The sequence below is a fragment of the Tachypleus tridentatus genome, chromosome 9, assembly GCF_004210375.1.
Source record: "Tachypleus tridentatus isolate NWPU-2018 chromosome 9, ASM421037v1, whole genome shotgun sequence".
In the NCBI taxonomy this organism is placed as follows: Eukaryota; Metazoa; Arthropoda; class Merostomata; order Xiphosura; family Limulidae; genus Tachypleus; species Tachypleus tridentatus.
The window spans coordinates 90,137,790-90,158,373 of NC_134833.1; the positions used below are offsets into that span (position 1 = coordinate 90,137,790).

At 31.5% G+C, this 20,584-nt stretch overlaps 1 protein-coding gene across 6 annotated transcripts in view; it reads right to left on the reverse strand.

Annotated features, from left to right (window-relative positions):
* The window catches only part of LOC143225718 (protein FAM161B-like), a 45,547-nt gene that overhangs the window by 9,460 nt on the left and 15,503 nt on the right, over positions 1-20,584 (reverse strand). For 4 of the 6 annotated variants that reach the window (XM_076455608.1, XM_076455611.1, XM_076455609.1 and 1 more), the window contains exon 5: positions 18,799-19,065. In XM_076455608.1, coding sequence (XP_076311723.1) covers positions 18,799-19,065 — 267 coding nt within the window. The remainder of the gene's footprint in view (positions 1-18,798; positions 19,066-20,584) is intronic. The other 2 variants (XM_076455612.1, XM_076455613.1) reach the window with 1 other exon arrangement.

Consider the following 20,584-nt stretch of genomic DNA (forward strand, 5'->3'; position numbering starts at 1 on the left):
GGGTATTTAATATGGTGAAATTTTAATTATATAATGGTTTTCTTTGTTCAATGATGTAAATTCTGTGTGGCTCAAAAGTGTTTTCAAGAATTAAAAGAGGTTAATGTTATCATTGATCAGGAAGTATATTAATTTCAAGAGTTAAAACTATGTATTGACTTGAAGAAAGCATAATGTTCAAAAGAGAAAAAAGGGTGTTCTTTGAATATATCATGTATTTTTATTTTCTTATAATATTAAAGTATATACACTGAGTTTATTCTTTGGTCAGTACAAATGTACATTTCATATATACTTGATCAATTAAACAATTCAATTGATTTTATTCAGTTTACTTTTGATCTGTTGTCATTACCTGGAAATAACAACTGTTCTTGCCTGTGAGAGGTGATTCTCTACCTTGTTCTTTAATAGTAAGTCATATAATAACAGGAGGTTACGACCTGTCTTAAGTTTGAACAGTAACATACCCATAAACAGGTACCTTGTTTGTTTGTTTGTTTTGAATTTTGCTCAAAACTACATGAGGGCTATCTGCACCAGCTGTCCCTAATTTTGCAGTGTAAAACTAGAGGAAAGGCAGCTAGTCATCACCACCCACTGTCAACTCTTTTACCAATGAATAGTGGGATTGACCTTTAGTTAGGAACTGTGGACAAATGCTTATAATGAAGAAGTACACTCAAAGGATATTGAAAAAAGGAAACTTTTAAAGATGTAATAAACTTGGCCATAAAAGCCTAGACTGTAAAGGATCAATAGCTATTTGAATTCCAAGAAGACAATAACCTAAGAATGGGTCTTCAATGTCACTAGATTAAAGCAACAACAAAGGGCTACCCAAACATTGGAAAACATGAATTAAGTAGATTTATAGGGCATTCTTCAGCTGAAATTATCCCATCTACAACAAGTGAGATAATAAGTTCATTATTTAAAAAAACAACAGCCTAAGAATTCTTGAGTTTTAATATGGGAAGCCTGGTTATACAGGTTGTACAATTTGACCTGATATAGTAAGTAGAGGGTGAAAATTACCTCCATAAATGAAAAGAGAACAGAGGAACTGACATCATGTAGATATATGAATCAGAGGCCAAGCTAGCTTCATAATCTATAATCAGAAAGTCCACATGGACCACAGGACAATTAACACATCTGAGGTTGAACTTCCTGGGATAACAATAATAACAGTTATCATGCTATTAAGAAGTGAAATATTTATATTTGCACTTGTTAAAAAATTATTTACATTTAATGACTCTTCCATAACAAAACCAAACATTCCAGTTTATCCTGATGGACTAATGGTTAGTAGAATTTCTGTTAATCTAAAGAGTCCATCATTAAAGCTATGAACATAATAAACCATAAATTTTCAGTTAAATTATATAGGGACCTTGCCAGATGTGAGATTGTACAGTTAGTATTGTCATATTGAAGAACAACAGAAATAAATTCTTTTGAGTAAACATGTATCATAATAAGTCTGATGTCAAACCCTCAAAAATAATTTGCTAACTTATTTACAAAAGTTGTATGACTGGAGCTGTGGAGGTATTACAGTTTGATCAATGCCAAGAGTTGTATAAAACTTGCTCACAGAATATCAAGGCATCTTCTGCAATGATTTAGGGAGAATAAATAAAATATTTCACAAGACTGATACTGAAAATAAATCATCAATACCTCATTTAGGCAGATACTCCTACCTGGAAAACAAACTTAAGTTTTCAATGAGATGAAAGGAGTGAAAGAATTAAATACTACTTCTTGAGCATCACCTATTGTACTTGTGAAAAAAGAAGTATAGATCTGCAAGGCTGTACATGGACTACCATATAGTGGATAAATACACAAAGAATTATGCCTATTCATCTGGAAGGACTGACTCAGGGAGTTCATTGACCATAGAAACTCTGATTTCTATAGCTGGGACATAAACATCATTGTTACACATTAACAAAAAGAGTTGAAGCAAATGGTGCTTACTTTGATTAAAGAATGTTTTACAACACTGGTTTATCCTTTTCCAAACTTTGCAGTTCAAAAACATTTCTTTCTGGACAACCTAATACCATTTAGGCTATGAATGCTCCTGCTATATTTCTAAAAGTGATAATGAAGAAATAGTGGTCGAAAAATCAACTAAAAGATGCACAGATAAAATTTATGAGTTTCAAATCAATCATTCAGTGGGTCAAGAATTATACAGAAATGGCTTTATGGTAAACAGTTGCTCCTTAGAGCCCAAAACCAAGGATGTATTGGACACTATGGGATTCATTATGCTTACTGTAAGGCTTATCATTTTGGGAATGAGAAGATACTAGTAAACAGTACTCTGCCATCTCTACAACTACAAGACACTTAGGTAAAGACAAGGGATAAGAGACCATCCCATCTGTATGCCACTGACCTTAGAAGAAAACACCACCAAAAATAGGCTAAGTGAATGGACAGTTTAGTGTAGTGTACTGTTTTATTTTTGTATTAGGGATGTTCAAGGGTCCTCACAATCAACAATTAAGAGAATGATGTGGGCTATATTTGAATGTTTTAATTCATATGTTTTCTGGTGAGTGCATAATGTTAAGATTAAACATGTTTATGGGAGTAAGCCTAGAAATTTCTAAATTTGACATTACACAGTTCTAGCAAAGTAAAGAATTTTAAGTGATTAGAGTAGATTAATAATACAAAAATCAATAAGTCACTGAATCATTGTGATTTGTTTTCAGTTGGTATAACCAGAATTCAAAGGAAGTATTTTGCTCAGTGTTACTTCTCACATGCATGCAGTTACACTATTGACTAATCGTGAATTTGTACCAGTAAGCTTTTATTTTTTTTAATATTTGGATTTTTTACCACATTATTTTTAAAAACTCACCCAATGCAAGAACAACATTAAAACTATATATGTATGTGTGTGTGTGTATATATATATATATATATATCAAAATAAAAGCTCCTCAGTGTAATAATGGTATGTCTGTGGACTCACACCCTAGAAGCCAGGTTTCAATATCTGTGGTGGGCAAACAAACCAAAATAAAAAACAACCTTTTAGTGAATGTCTAAGTGAAGAGATTCAACCAAGCGTGGGTAAACGGCGGGAGTAACTATGACTCTCTTAAGGTAGCCAAATGCCTCGTCATCTAATTAGTGAAGCGTGAATGGATTAACGAGATTCCCACTGTCCCTATCTACTATCTAGCGAAACCACAGCCAAAGGAACAGGCTTGGAAAAATATTCTAGCTTTACCAGAAAAACAATTACAAAATTCAAGAAAACACCCACACAAATACATATATACAATAACAACAATAAATATTCATAAAATGAAACATGATACAAAAAAAACAACAACAAAAAAAACATTACTACTTATCTGGTTTCAACTTCCACAGTCTTGATTGGTTGGCAACCAGCATGAGTCAGATTCATGTAATAGGGCTGTTTAAGGGGTCTTACAATTTATAGCCTATAGCACACGTAAAAGAAAAGAAGTATAACTATGGCTTGAGAAAATCCCAATTTCCAAGCTTCATTAGACTTCAATTGACCAATATCTTCAAATGTGTTGTCCAGTGTTGTCCCTCCTGGACAATAGGTGACAGTTTTTTCTCTAATTGGGCATCATTCCTCTTCCCTTTTTCTACTACCTGGTTACTGGATAGAAGACAATTCCATCATGAAAGAATGGAGTCAAGACTACAGCTAGTTTCTAAATGTTCAGATCATATAATGCTAACCCTTTCTTTCAACCATTAGAATCTTCTAATGTTTATATTATCTTTCTTGAGGAAACTTCTTTCAGCTACATGTTCAGTAGTTATTTTTGTTGTGGCTTACAAAGCATCTAGTATTTTAAAGCCTACCTTTTCAGGTTATTACTAAACTTTTTTACTGAAAGAATGCTAAGTAAGCATCCAGTTATAATGTCATAACCAAATAAAACACTGGATATAATAGATTTATATTCTTTATGTTATCTAAACTAGGATTCATGATACTCATATACATACTACCAATACTTTCACCTAACCTTGTACTACTCTATAAAAAACATTATGTAAAACTGAGTTTTACCTCATAAGTAGTGTGTTTCTTTATTACATCTATCTCTTACATGAAAACCCACTACCTGCTAAATATTTCAGGGTTAGCATTGAAACATTCTCTTACTGGGGTCAATGAAAATAACATGTTTTTCAAATAATCTTCCAGCTCAACTATTACAGATAATGTTGCATCACAAAATCTTAATGTCAAGATCAAATTTGTTTCCATGTGCATGTTGTCTAATGTCGTCTTCTGCATATAATTAATTCATTTTTGTTACACAACATGCACAAATGATTTTATATAACATTTATATACACGTGCAAAACTACACCCACATAATTATTTATATATGTATATCACCACTATACATTATATTCAGTATAGTAGTTCATAATAGACTGCCTCTTGCTTCCATGTTACTCTGACAACCTTTTTGCAATGGTCTCATAATGTGCTGCTATCAAGCCCAAATATTTTTCTTTTCAGGCATTACAAAATATATTCACTAGCAGAATTAAGCCAAACTTAGATTTAGATAAAATTCTAATCGGCCAATATTACTATTCATAATGATACTATTGTATGTTAACTTACACTCAGGGAAAATATTATTTTTCACTGCATGTAGAGCTGGCAAACATTCCAAGTATGTAGAAGGGAATCTAGTTAGCACAAGGCAACATGCTTCTTTGAGTTCTCAGAAATCAGCTAGATCAATGCAATGATTCTCTCAAAATGTCTATGAACACATGGAAGTCAGGGTGAGATGCAAGAATATGGATGTCTAGAATTGTGCGACATAAGGAAAACAAGAGGTATAGAAAAAAATTGAGATATATGCGAGAACACGATTCACTATGACAATAAACCCACTTGAAGTAAAAATGCATAAATACATTCTAAAGATGGCTGGTATGGGTAAACGTTAATTAAAATAAAGTACAGAACAATGTTTTGACCTTCCTAGGTCATCTTCAGATTAACAAAGACTCCATTTTTTTTCCCTGGATATACTCCACTTATTAGCCAGAATCAACTAAACAGGGTGAATTAGAGTATTTTCAAGAGATTTTCATCATTAATGTTAAATTACTAACAAAATGATAGATGGCCAGCCAGCAACACCCTATCACCAATGCTAATGGATTGACTTCTACTTTTATAATGTACCCATGACACAAAATTCAGGAAATAGTCTGTGGTATTTCACTGATTCAAAACTAGCTCAACAGTTCCAGATCCAGTGTTCTACCACAAAGTCACCTGACACCCTAACAATTTACTTGAGATAATAGAGTCCCCAAAGAAAGAGAAACTTACACAAGACATTATAACTTTGCTGATAAGAAGCTCCATGCCTCATGAACACAAATGAGAAAATTGAGCCCTATATGTAAGTTTAAAAAGTCTCCCCAATGAAACAGATACCGGGTGGGATTAAGATGGACATGAGAAGCTTGACCAACCAACCAATTAAGATGAATCTCAAAGAAGAAAGGATATCATAATTGAGGATTGTTATTTGAAAGAAGTAAAAAGAGGAAATATATGTCTAATGTATGCATTGTCCTTGTGAATCCTTCAGAAACCCTCTAAAACATACAGAGCCATAGCCAACCCAAATGAAATGGCTTTCAAATGAAAGTTCTAGTCATCATTGCTACAGCAGGAGAAATGATGGGCAGTCAGACAAACTGAGAAGAAATGCATCCAACACTGACCTTAGTCATCCACAGCCAAAAAAAGAACACCAACTGAAGATTGAAAAAAGAAATTTGTCAACCTTGATTGAAAAATGGAAAAAAAAAAAGTCGATTTAAGAATCATACATCATGATAGGTCACAATTATCCTGCCTTCTTAGGAATGACAAAATGATAGAATTAAAACCATAAAGTGAGGTATAGGATTTATTCCATGGTATTCAGATCAAGGAGAGAAGGTAGGTCTCTTCCAGGTACCAACAACACAAAGAACCTGGAGGAAGGGGATAAGTTGAGTGTGGAAGGACACAGAAAGTTCTTCTATGGCCTGAAGGTTTCTGTAAAGGAAATCTACAGATGTACTAAATGGGAGAGCTAAGATCCCACCAGACTCCACAAACACTTTGCCTAAATATAGTAAAAGAGGTTCAATCCTACAAGAGAACCATCGAAACACCTAAATCAAGAAAAGATAGAAATCAAAGTTAGCAGAGATGGGTGTTAATAAGGTGATTCATCTTAAGTTTTTGGTGTATATGAAACTTGCCTAAAACATCATCACAAATCAAAGGTTCCACACTGAGGTTTCTGAAATAAAAAGGAAGAAGACAAACTATGAAAGTAAGGAATCCTAACTAAGCAAGTTCCAGAAATTAAAAAAAATCAAGTTAACTGTGACACTGTGAATGAAAAAATGGAGATTAAGGTAAAAAACAAGTAAGTGCAATTTCTCCAGTGAAGCTGCTGGGGTCACAACATAGTTTCTGAAAAAAAGGAGCAAGATGAAAATGAACAGCTTTAGGACAAGAAAGGGACCAAGAAGAAGATCTTCAAGATGGAAAAAGAAGTTGAAGGGACTGAAAACCAAAGAAAGAAGAATTATCCATAGGATAAGATTCTTGAGGGTTGGGAGGACGAGATAGCTAAGATACAGTATGAAGTTTAGAAAAGAATGGTCTCAACATAAACAAATTTCAGAATAGCAAGACAGAAAATAGTTAGAAGAAGAAATATCATGTATCAAGGTAGCCTGAGATTCAGCAAAAACCATTGATGGAAGAGAAAGAATGTCACATAGCAATGTAATCAAAGTGGCAAAGAACTAAAACGTGATTACCTTCTCATTGTCAGAAAGAAAAAATGGAAACAAAGAGAGAGGGTAAGAACAGTTGGACAGATAAAACAACAGAACCAGAAGGCTGGGAATTCTAGATCCAAAGGTAAAACAATTGAGCAATTTTGTGTATAATGGCAGTGTTGAATATGCAGAATATTATTTAGCGATTTATTATTTAATGATTACTTAGTATTCATAACAAGTGCCAAAAGTTAGGTAATTTAAAAGCAATAATGATAACAAGTTTCATTATCTAACTCTGTACAAACCATATGTTGTTTATGTAATTTAATTGTTGTACTTGGCTTTTATAATATTGTTGATGTCATCTTACTTGAAGCTTCTAAGGTTCTTTTATCATGTATAATATTGTTACTAGAGGTCTAGATATTTCTATATGTCTGTCACATTGTAAATGTGTGCAGATACAGAAGTTAACGAAAATAAAATAAAGTTAAACTGTGTGCGAGTTCAGCCATGATAGATGGCATTTAAAGAGTTTCACAGCCTGTAACAAACACAGAGAATAGTAACTTATCTTCTCAAAGAGTATTTTAAAGTACCTGAACCACATTATAGATTTTGATGAAAAAAAAACAATTAAAACTCTGTGTATAACTGTGATAACCAATAGTGTAATACCATTTTGTATATATGTTTGACTTGTTTTTAATATATTATTTTCATACAAGTGGATTATATGCTTCCATTTATTATTGAAATTTATCATTAACAAGTTACAGACACCTATTGTAAAGAATTATGGCCCTATGAAAACTTGACAGGCAGTAGCACCACAGACCAACAAAATGCTTTCATTCATGATTGAAATTGTAAAAAACTAGCTTTGTTCTGAAGTGGTTATGAGATGTCAGAAACACAGATATGCAAATTTATGGTTAAGCCAATTCATAAAATTATTCATTTTTTTGTTTATTAAATATGCATGACATTTCTACTGTACAAGGGCTTCAGTCATTTATGGAATAATGAAATTGTAAGCACTTGAAGAATAATGATTGGAAATATTCCTCTTACAAAAGCCACATCAGATGTGTCCCAAATCTCAATTTGTTTAAGAGAAAAAGATCAAATTGATGGCAGAAAAGATCATAATTCGTTAAGAAATTGTATTTTTTTTAAATTTTGTATCTTCAATCCTTTAAAATTAAAAAATAAAGAAGAAAGACTAAAATTTAAAATAACAACAAAAAGTTCAACAATAACAAGTGCAAAAATTATACAACTAGTTATGAAAAAAACATGTCTGAAACTAGGTTGTGCTGAGGAAAACATGCACTGTTGGCATACTCAAATGTCAAGTGGTAGATGATTATAATCTAACATTGATTGAATCCAGACTGGTGAAGTACAAATGGATTTTTTTAAGGTTTGTCATATCCACAAATATTTTTTTCAGTTCTGCAGAGAGGTGAATACTTTTGTGAAATCTGAATTCTCCTAACCTTTACCAAGTGTGCATGAACTACAATGAAACAACATTCATCTTAAACATAATAAAAGTTAAAAGCCCAAATTATACTGTGTTACCTATATATGTAACATAAACACAACATAACATTATCATTAACTTTATGATCTGAGTGTATGAATATCTTGGGTCAGAAAGTGCAGTTACATGTCCTTTATGAAATCAGCCATATGTCTGGGAACTTTTCACAAATATAATATGTTGTTTTCCAGGATGTAGTAGTCGTCCATTCTGCTGAAATAGCTGTGCTCTCGTGTAAATATCTCCATTTCATTGCCGAGAATGTTTACATAGTTCAGGAAGGTAAAATTCATTTGATGATAGTTAACCTGGTTAACAGTGACTGGTTTATCTTTGTGAGGGTATTATATGGCCTCCATATTCACCTGATTTGTCATCTAACCCCCAAACCTTGGACTATTAATGATCTCTGGACAATATCTGCTGGAAAATTCAGAACATTTCCCAACAAACATTCCCTGAAATGATTAATAATACAGTAGTCTTAAATAACTGCTGTTATCAGTAAACATGGAAGATATGTTGAAAGTGTAGTGTGAAAAGGGGTTATAAAACAAACTTTTATCATTAGTCTTCAAACAAATATACTCATTATTTGGTAGTCACTAGATTTTGTACTTTTTTTGGGGTCACATTAAAATGTGTACATTTTTTTGGGGCACACTATATAAGGTTGTGCTATTTTGGTTAAAAACTAGTCACTCCAAATAAGTAGACTGCTAATACCAAGATGCTCAAGGATCTTAAAGGCAAGGCAAGAATAAATGTACAAGACAGTACATATAGCCTTGCACTGGACAAAGGTAAGCTAACATACAGTTGACTAATATGTGATATCAGTGATACTCTACATCAACAGCCATGAATAGACTGACACTTTCTGGTCATCTGAAAACTACCTGGTGAAAGGCTATCTCTCTCCAGGTCACACCGGTTGCAAGTATTTTAAAAAAGTTTATAGTTTAGTGGCAACTGTTAATTTGTAATGTTATAATTTCTGAATAATAAGTTGTAACAAGTTTTGTCATTTGGAAATAGCTCACAAAGAAACTTACAAGTAACCTTTATGGCCAGTCAACATACCTCAGCACCCATCAGGAGGTTGCACCAAATTATCAAGATACAGTTTATTAAAATAAAGAACATCATAACAAAATCTTGCTATTTGAATATTTTAAATAATAAAAGATGCTTTACACTTAAAGTGTGCAAAGACAGGGACAGCTTCTAGAAAACAGCTCTAAAATTGGTGTCATAAGATGAACTTGTACTACATTCCAAGAGTTGTTTCACACAGTCATAACAAATTTCTAAGTTCCCATACAATGTATACAGCAAATTAAAAGGTTTTGTGTTCTTCTAATTTGACTAAAATTTAGAGAAACATGAAGTATATGGTGAAAACTTACCATGATGATATATAAAAATATTGAGTTTATAATGATTTTAATTAATTTTTGGTGATTTCAGATAAGGTTTTTGTGATAAACAGAGATTGAAATTTAAACCCATCTTTTGTTTGAATTATATTTATTGATGGTATGGGATAAAAAATGGAGGCATTGGAAATTGGAGGTTCTTAGGTTGTTTAACAACCCCCACTTTTACATATCTGACTTGTATAGCAAATGTAAATTACATTATTGTAAAACCTGCATGTATAGCCAAGCACCCCAGCTTTAGAAACTCCTTTCTACAACACTGCTAAGTAAATATTGCATTTAAATGTTAAATAAAATCATACTACAATGTTATATGTGCATTGGTGCAAAATTCTGAGCACATTTTTCATTTTACATGAAAGGTCTGGTGTTCACTTTAAGGAAATTCCAAGTAATTATTTTACTCAAATCATATCTTATGATTGAACTTAGATTTTGATAAAGTATATCACATTAACATTGCATAACATTATAATTCAATGAAAGATAACATTATGTTCCATAGCAACATATCTAATAAAACTAAATTATTCACATAATAAACATCTGAAAAAATGCAGGTACAGAAAATTATCAGAGTAAAATTATTTTAAGTTTTACAGAAGTACTAAAACAAACCACTCATGTAATCAAATATACTGTAATTCACTGGACTTTCTTTATAAGCACAAATAAATGTGTATTATTATAACCTCTGCACTTTTACATTTATAATTTTTGCACTTAAGTTTCATTACTGTAGTGAATACATAGGTTAAGCATGCTATATTAAAATGACTGGAGCCTCACAATGTCTTTACATTCTATATTGCTATATTCAGCCATATGCTGTCTTGACAATAGCCTTAGAGTGTAGTTTCCATTAAAATGGGTTTTGTTTTAATACTGTCATTTCTAAAACACACCACATCTCAGTGCTACTTTCCATAATCCATCCAGTGTACGAGGACAACATTTTTATAGCACCTGTTTCAACAGTAAGATCACATAAATCTACTAATACTACATCTGACAACTTGAGCTGTTTGTCTTCATACAGAACAGCATGAACACCCATTACAGTATTGTGTTGCTTCAGGTATGCAACAGTTTAATGAATATATCAAACAAGTAACTAGTATACACATTACTTGCATTACTTTATAAGATGGAGATCTTTCTTGATTATGATATCTACTGTTGCTTCAGACATTTATATGGCTTTTGTAATTGATCTTTGTATTTGTGGATTCATCCATGTAACAATACAATACACTTTGTATATCATGGATATTGTTTGTTTTGTTGCAGAATCTTTTCTGGAAGTTCTTGGTTCCCCTCACTGATCCATATATCTTTGGTTTCCTATATAATTAAAGTTGTTTGTTTATAATTAATTACAAACTTCACAATGGGCTATCTGTGCTCTGTCAACCATGGGCATCGAAACCCACTTTCTAGTAGAGTAAGTCTGCACACGTACCATAACGCCATTGGGGGGACTATCACTAAATACAAACAATATCCCTGTCTTAGAAATTCTAAACTTTTAATATGAACACATATTTATGACCTGAGTGAATGAATATCTTGGATCAGAAGGAACTGTTACACATCCTTTCCAGAATCAGCCAAAGTTTGGTGATATCTCATACTCTCTATAAAAGGCCAAAAAAGTGTTAAAATATAGTTCTGATAAATGCCACCACTGTAACTTTATGTAAGTTGTGATTTGACATGACTTGTTTATTTCCATCTTCATTATTATTTCAATATGATATACTCAACCCTTTATACAGCAAAACCTGTATGCATATGGTATTAATATTTCTTAAATTTCATTTTAAGTTCTCCTTTTATTTGAATAAAACTTGGAACAGCAATAACCTCAAGCTATTTTTAGAAATAAAAAACAAAATATGCTACATTTCATCATTCAGTTCAGCATTATCAAGTGTAATGCATTCCAAGAAAAAGTTTATTTTCTAATAAAGCTGGAAGTACTGACTGATGTTTTTCCAAGTATTATTTGGTATCCAAGCCACCTCAAGTTATTTTTATTTGCATTACTAGCTCTTTTATTAAAGCCATATTTAATTTGATTTGAAATAATTTTTGAAATAACAGATGACATGATAAGTCACTATTAAATAAGAAGTTGATAAAATCACTTATAATTCAAATGAAAAGCAGCAGAAATTGAAAAACCTGATTGTTATCATACTACAAGAAACTAAAGTTCACAAACTTCATAATGATTAAAATGAAAAGAAACAACAGGTGACAATTTTGGTAATAATAAAAATGACAAGACACAAAAGATGATAAACTAGATCACAGCTAAAAGGAAAAGCAACAGTTGTTGACACAATTATGGTAAAAATGAGAATGTTTATTTGAATGCTTAAACAATATACTTAACATAAAATGTTGAGTATTAAAAATAAATAAATAACACATGAACTTCCTTCTCTAACATTAAGCCCGTACCCTATTTATTTTTTTTACCTCTCTAGGGTAAACTTCTAATTCCTTATTTCGTGTGAGATTGTAAGCACAGCATAAAACAAAGAGAATATTTAGATCACTAAATCTGTGTGGACACCAGAATACAGAGAGCTGTACATCTTCAGAACATCATTTGCACTACAGTAATACATCACTGTGAATATGAAAATATTTAAAACTTCTATCAATCTGTAGAAACTAGATCAAAAACGTAAGTCACAAATAATATCAATAAGGATCTAGGCAGACAGCAAAACTCTTGACTGTTGAATATTTATGGCATTATAATTAAATCAATACAAAAACACATCTTTGAAGAGAGCAATAAAGTTCACTTTAAAGAATTCCTTTAACTCTAGAATTACTGGTTAGTGATCTAAACAAATGCTTTAAACCAGTTATGCACCAAATTGATTGTGGATCTATCAACTTTGTTATAAAACACATAAATAAAATTAATGCATAAATAAATAAAAATATTGAGTTGTGCAAACTAAACAACAGATTATACAATTTATTATTTTCCTGAAAGTATATTTCCACTCACATGTATAGCTATTCTCATTTAGTATTTCCCTCTACTAGTAAACATCTGTTCATATGTCACAAGCCTTGAACTCCCATGTACCTCACAATCAATGTGGTTCAACTGTTTCTTTCATGTGAATCATCATGCAGCAACAATTGGAAGTGTGAGAAGAGGTAAGTACCCACTGGAAATATATTTTAAGTGTAGAAAAATAACATCTGACACAATATACTATCTTCTCTCATATGTATAGTTAGAATCCTGCATTTAATAAGTGGAAGAACCTGTGTGAAGGACAGGGGAATAGCTAACAGAGTGCAGGGAAACTCAGGTGTCCAGCAACAGGAGGCATCCTGAATCATGTCCTTTCATGGTAAGAAGAATATTACAACATACATAATAAAAACTATGCATTTATGGTATCTAAGTTCAGAGTAAAAGATGTTTTCTAAAAATACTCAAAATGTAAATATAATTCTTGTATTGAAAACTTGCATTGGTTTGATATTCTTTCAATTGTGTAATATTTAATCTTATTACAAAATTGTATTTCTATGAATTTATTTGATTTATAAATTTTAAGATAAATTATGCACATCCTAGAAGAATACAGGAAAGGAAGAAGTCTGAAGAAAATAAGTTAAGGCTTGAAAAGTTTCCTAAATTGACTTCATTTTTGGTACCAAAACCAACTACTATACTTGCACTGCTTGTAGACATTGTAGAAGTTCCACCACATATAAGTGGTTTGCCCCTAGAAACATATAGCAACCTTGCCCTCTCATCAAAACTGCACAGAGGTTGGGTGCAACATCAAACTCCATGATAACGGAAATAGTTCCCATATAGGAAATATAACCAACCTCACCCTCTGGATAAAAGCACACAGAAGCTGGAACAACCTCTGAGACCTACCACGTTGAAGTGGAGCACATGATTGGAGGATTGCATGCCATCTACACCAGTAGAACACAACCACTTTACTGAATGGGAGTGAACATATTCAGGAAGACACATCCATGGTCTACCACCCCAGTGGGTCAGTACTAGAAAGTAGCAAAGACTCCTGTACTCCACAAGAAGAATAAGGATGCAACAGAGCAGGGGAATGCCAACACTGAAGACAGTGCAATGGATGACCATGAAAACCTATTTTGAGAAGCAGAATGCTCCTGATTTATTCAATCAGAAGAGCAACATGGATGTGCAAATATTTCCTTCTGCATGGGAATGGGAATATAATGAAGCAAATATGTTGTGAGAAAAAACCTACTAGTATTTGTGTGGAACACCCCATCTCAGCAGTGTATGTTATTGGCCATGGATATACATCTTGGCTGTACATAACAGACTTGAGATATAGGAAGCACACCTAGACAAGTGTGTATGTACAGCCAATAACATACGCTGCTGAGATATAGGAAGCACACCTAGACAAGTAATATTTGCCACTGAGTAGGATCTGAATCTTAAATAGGACAAGCTGCTGGAGGGAAAATATATATAGAAAAGATAATTTACCCAGTCACAACCACACTGAAGTTTGAAGGGCGGCAATATTTGGAAGGTGTTACCCTGATGAGGAAGAAGCACCTACCCTATGAAGCTAATGGAAGATGATAATACTAGGTTGAGCCACATGTATGACTGAATAATTTCCTCCAATGGACAAAAGATGTGAGATTCCAGGAAAAAATGAAGGTGCTCAATCACAGAGTCTACACAGAAATCCAAAGACTCTGGAAAATATCTCCAAAATCAGACTGTTGGAGAAAAAGAGCCATTCTGAAGTCATGAAGGTAGATGATCTTGCCAAACACCAACATCCTTCCCAATAAGATATCAACAGCAACATAACCACACATGTAGGGATAGGGCTAAAGGGGACAACAGCACACAAGGAGGGAAAATGTATCCCCCTAAAACCCCTCAAGGGATTGGTGGAGTGCCTCAGAAAGGAGGTGCGTAATAGACAAAAGTAAATCATTATGATAAACTACTATTTGTAGCAAAAGAATAAATTAAAAAAACACTACAAAAAAAATTAAATGAACATATGAAAAAAAAATATCTGCAAATGAACACTGCCTAATAAAAAGTAACAGTTGGGCAGAATCTAATAGAGGAGTTCATGTGCATTGGGAGGGTGTGTCACATGCCTATTTTTAGAGGATTATCATATGATGAGTTACATTTGAGATATAGTTGAACCACCTTGGTTGTGGGGTATGTGGAGTTCAAGGCTTGTGCCACACAAAAAAATATTTATGCATATAGAGGACAGCACTGAACAAGAATAGCTACACATGTGAACAGATATAATGTATCATATCAGAAAAATATTATAAATATTTTGCAGTCCATTTTATAGAGCTAACCCAAAGTGTCTCTGTCGTTAAATTTTATTTTGTTAATAATTAGTAGTTGCAGACAGTGAAGCTTTTGTGTATCAGTAAATATATTTTTCTTTCTCACACACTTATAACACATCTTGAATTCAATCATGACAAGAGGTGTTCCTGGAGTCAAAACAATTAAATGTATGCATTAAAAGACTGCTCTTAAATTTTAAATGTTACAAGAAACACTTTTTGGTTTTACTCAAGTTAGAATATCTCTTTCGAAAAACAAAACTTGCACAACTAATGATACTACAGATTTCAATTATTGTGCTAGCAACACCTATATAATTTACCTATGTTTTGTACTTAGGCACACTTTTAATCTATAAGATTAAAGTTACACTTCAAAATCTCAAATACTTTACAATTAAACAATAACATTATATTTACCATGTATCTTTACAATGGAAAATTCCATTTTTATTTATTTGGTCATGCAAATGAGCTTCATCTCTAATCAATTGTACATATGTTTTATATTCTTAAAGAATAGAGATGTTAAAGAACTTGATAATAATCACAAAAATAAGAAACATTTCAAAAAACATGAAAGAAACTAACATTAAATATCATAAAATGTACATAACGAGATGTAACATGCTTCTGTCACCTTACATATTACAAAAATGTTCATGTTTTATTGGAACAGAGATGTCAGTAACTACATGACACCATAAAGCATTAGAAAACTTACTACATAATAGCAATCAAGTTAGACACTATTTTTTACTCTTGGTAATGGGAAACAAAAACTGGAAAAATTGAATACGTTCTAAAATGTAAAATTTCAAGCTAAAGTTAAGTCTATTTTTTCACCACATAATGGGATTACAAAATAAGACTTTTTTATATTTTAAGTAATAACAGATGCTGAACTTATGTAAGATAAAATTGCTGATGATTTGTTTAAATTTATCTATTAACATAAAGAAAAGGTTTATCTTTTTTTCCACAAAATAATGCACTTAAAATTGTTAAAATATAAATAAATAGTGTAAATACATTACTGCAGTTATTAACAAAGGGCTCATAAATTGTAATTATATTTGTTTCAACAAAAATACTTTAAGTCAAAATAGTCAATCAATAAAGAAAAATAAAGTAACCTGGTAAGAAAATAACACAACTGTAACAAAGCATGTTACATAAATAATGATAACTAATGTTAATACTTCTGCATATTTCAAAAGGTTGAACTTGGAAAAAAAATAAAACACTAACAGTTTTATCACAAATTATGTACATACCGTGTTTCTCCGAAAATAAGACAGGGCTTATATTAATTTTCACTCCAAAATATGACACTAGGGCTTATTTTCGGGGGATGTCTTATTTTGATATATTAAAAAAATGAAGCTACAAAGTAAAATTATTAAACTAACCATTTAAAATAAACTATTATTAAACTATTAAACTAACTGATTAATACTTAAACAAACTAATTAACTAACTATTAAACTAATTAATAAATTTTTTTTTTTTATTTCGTTCCTCTTCCTGCCACTCTTAACTAGGGCTTATTTTAAGGGTAGGGCTTATATTAAAACTATCCCCAAAAATCACACTAGGTCTTATTTTATGGGTAGGTCTTATTATCGGAGAAACACGGTAAAATAAATCTAGCATATATAACATAAAGGACAATTAATCAAGTTATAACAAGATCACTTGTTTTACACAACAAAACAGGAACAAAAGTCTTAAAATATCTTTTATATATTACAATAAACTCTGAAGATCAAGGACTAATACATAAAACAATATATATATATTTACCTCTAAACCCCCACATATCTACATCTGTTTGTAACTTGACTTATTTTATATACTAATACAAAGTCAAATGGCTCATATTATATATTATACTGGTTAAAGACTTTATAAAATTAAGCTGATTTTTTCATTTCTACTCATTCTTCTTGAAAATTAAGAAAGAGAACAATACATTTTTGAAATTATTAATGTTAAGATGCAAAGAAAGTGGTGGTTTTGAGAACTAAAGATGATACAGATATATACAAGTCACCTCATCTAACATCAGGAAGAATAAACAGTGATTGGTTTTGAATGGCATATTATTGCCAGAACTTGTGTCTTAGCTCTAAGCTTATGTTCTATTTTCTTGAATGTTATAGAAAAAGAATACTGGTAAATAAATGTCTCTTCATAAACATCACATGATGTGTTTGAAAAACCTGCAATATTCAGAAGTATCACAGTACTAAAAAACTGAAAGTTTATTCACTTACTTATATTAAACAAAATTCGAATATTTTATGGATATTATCTACAATAATAATGTGTGTGTTTTATGTTTGTTAATAATTGATTTTTACAACAATCTCATGGAGATTTCCAACCAAAGTTATTGCATCAGTTGTCTTCACAATTCTGATGCACTGTGAGTGTTTTATAAAACAGTTTAAAACAGTAGTAAAATATAATACGTATATAGTACTTTACAATATTTTTGATGTTAATTAAACATCTGTAAGTACAGCTATAGCAAATGCAAGAACATCTGTAGATTAATCAAAATCCAATTCTTTGTAACATCCATACATTTAAATTTAAAATTCACTATCATAGAAAAGTTAAAAGCAGTATATCTAGCCTGCTGAACAAGTATGTTAATATCTATGGTATCCAAGAGTCAAAAGCAAGAAAACTCACTAATCATTCTTTCAGTGTTATATTGCTCTACTCTTTTCCATTATAGAGCTCATTCTAAAGCTGGTGAGATTACATGTGGTATCCACAACATCACAGATTGTGCCTTACAACACTCCTCAAACTAATGTAACCAACCAGGGAAACTCACAGAAGGCAGAAATGATTTTCCAATTAGCAGTAATAGAGGATTCCTAGTTAGTGGAATAACAGTAATTTTCCACAACTTCAATCTTGCCTGCCCATCTTATAGTATATCTTGTGATAACATTGTTTATAATAGGCTAATATAACTGTATTAATACCACTTGGCAAAAAAATATCCACATTTCTAACCCATAAAGAGTTTGAAACAAAATAAATGTAAGCTGATATTATAAACTTTTATATATATGTCACATAAACAGTAATACACAAAATTATATTTCTTATAAATGCAAATCAATGAGGTTAGTTTACAACATATGATTTAAAGACAGCAAAGAATGCATTGATCCACCTATGCCATCCCATACACTAATGTAAACATTTAAATAAAACACACAAAGCCATTCCTCAATCATTCAAATGTTTATCAAACCTTCCCTTAAACTCTCTTTAATTACTTGCATCTACCACATCTAAAGGCAGTCTATTCCAAATGCCAACCACCCTGTTAGAAAAATAAAGCTGTCTCAGCTGAAGATGATTTATACCCTGCCAAAACAATTTCTCACTATTAAGTACTTTCCTCTTAACTGTAAAACTTAATTAATGGAAGCCTTAAAAAGAAATTTAAAAAAAATGTCTTCTTTAATATTCATTACCAATGAAAGAACATTGTTCTAATTAACTGGCATTATTAGAACTTTCTGTGTATGATACCTCTTTCTCACTTTCATATTTATTTTCCTTACTGTCTTCTTCTTTGTCTTCCTGGTGGTTGGATGATGAGAGAGATGACGAATGAGATAATGAAGTGTTACTGACCTGATGCTGATTCATACTGTTCATGCTATTGTGAGTATTCTCAGGCTCACCACTTGTATCTTCTACAAACTTATCACTTTTCTTCTGCACAAAGTCTGGGTCCAATCCAGCATTCTGTAGTATTCTAAAATAATGCTGCTTAGCCTGATTCTTAGCAGCTTCCTATGAATAAAACAAAAATACTTTGACATATTAAAAAACATGAACTATGTTCTTTTAAAAGCAACAACAATAACCAAGTGTAATGACTAGCATGATAAGTACATCTGGCAGTATTCCCTTCAGTTAACTTTTTTTTTTCTGAGTTTGCCTGTTTTGTATTAGATAAAATTCAAACTGTAACAATCACTTTTAGAAAATCATAAGTATCCATTTTAACAATATTTATATGGCTAAAATTCCATTTTCTGAACACCAAAAGTTTAGTGCATGTTAATTAAGTTTATGTAACTAAGATTACAAGATAATGATCATTTTTTGAATATCATAAGATTAAAGTGTACGTTAATTATGTTTATGTGGCTAAGGTTACAAGATACTGATCAATTTCTTAACACTATAAGATTAGTGTACAATTTAATTATGTTTATGTAACTAGCTGTATTTTTAAGCAAGGTGTTACTTCTGTTTAAAGACTTCTTTGATTCCTCTAACTTCATCAAATCCATGGAACTTGATTCATCTGTATTCATCACAAGTCTTGATATAAATTCATTATATATGAACATTCCACTTGATGAAGTACTAAAATTAAGTAGTGATTTAGTACTTCTAGATAACTCTAAAGTCAATGGGTTAACTAAAAATCCATTTACAAAACTACTTGTAATTATGACCAAAGAATTTCGTTTTGTATTTTATAATGAGACATATGATCAAACTGATGGTGTAACTATTGACTCACCACTTGCTTCCATGCTAGCTTAATTTCTTCTTATCTCATCATGAAACTACATGAAACTAATCGAGTACAGCCACTTCAGTTGAAATTACACTTTTAGTTTATAAATGATATGTTGACGATGCTTTTATTGTATACAGAAAGCAAAACCATGTCAAAAAGTTTCAAGATTATTTAAATTAAAAGCATACAAATATTGAGTTCACAGCTGAAGAGCAAAGAGAAACTAAACTACCCTTTTTTTAGATCTAGAAGTCATTAACCATAACAACAGGTTAAAAACTAAGTACTACCATAAACCATAATTTTGTGGCCTGTACATCATTTTAGCACTTTTATACCTTACTGTTGTAAAACTAATTTAATAAGTATTTTAGTTTATAGAACATATAAACTTACCAGCCCTTATGGTTATTTTTATGATGAGCTTATTAGCATTAAAAAATATCTGAATAAAAATACTTTCCCTCTAGCACTTATCAACAAAAGTATTTCTGACTATATTAGTAAGGTTTTCAACCCCAAATTTCCTGATCTCGATATTCCTAAATATCCTATTACCTTGGTGTTACCTTTTACTGGTTCCCAGAGCATCAAACTAAAAAAAATAAACTGAAAAGCATTCTGCATTCAACTGATTCCTATGTCAGCCTAAGAGTAATCTTCAAACCAAACAAATAGATATGCAAATTCTTCCTATTTAAAGACAAAATACCTCTTTCAAAAATATTACTAATATTACATAAATATTAGTGTCTTTGCTGTAGGCAAGTCTATGTT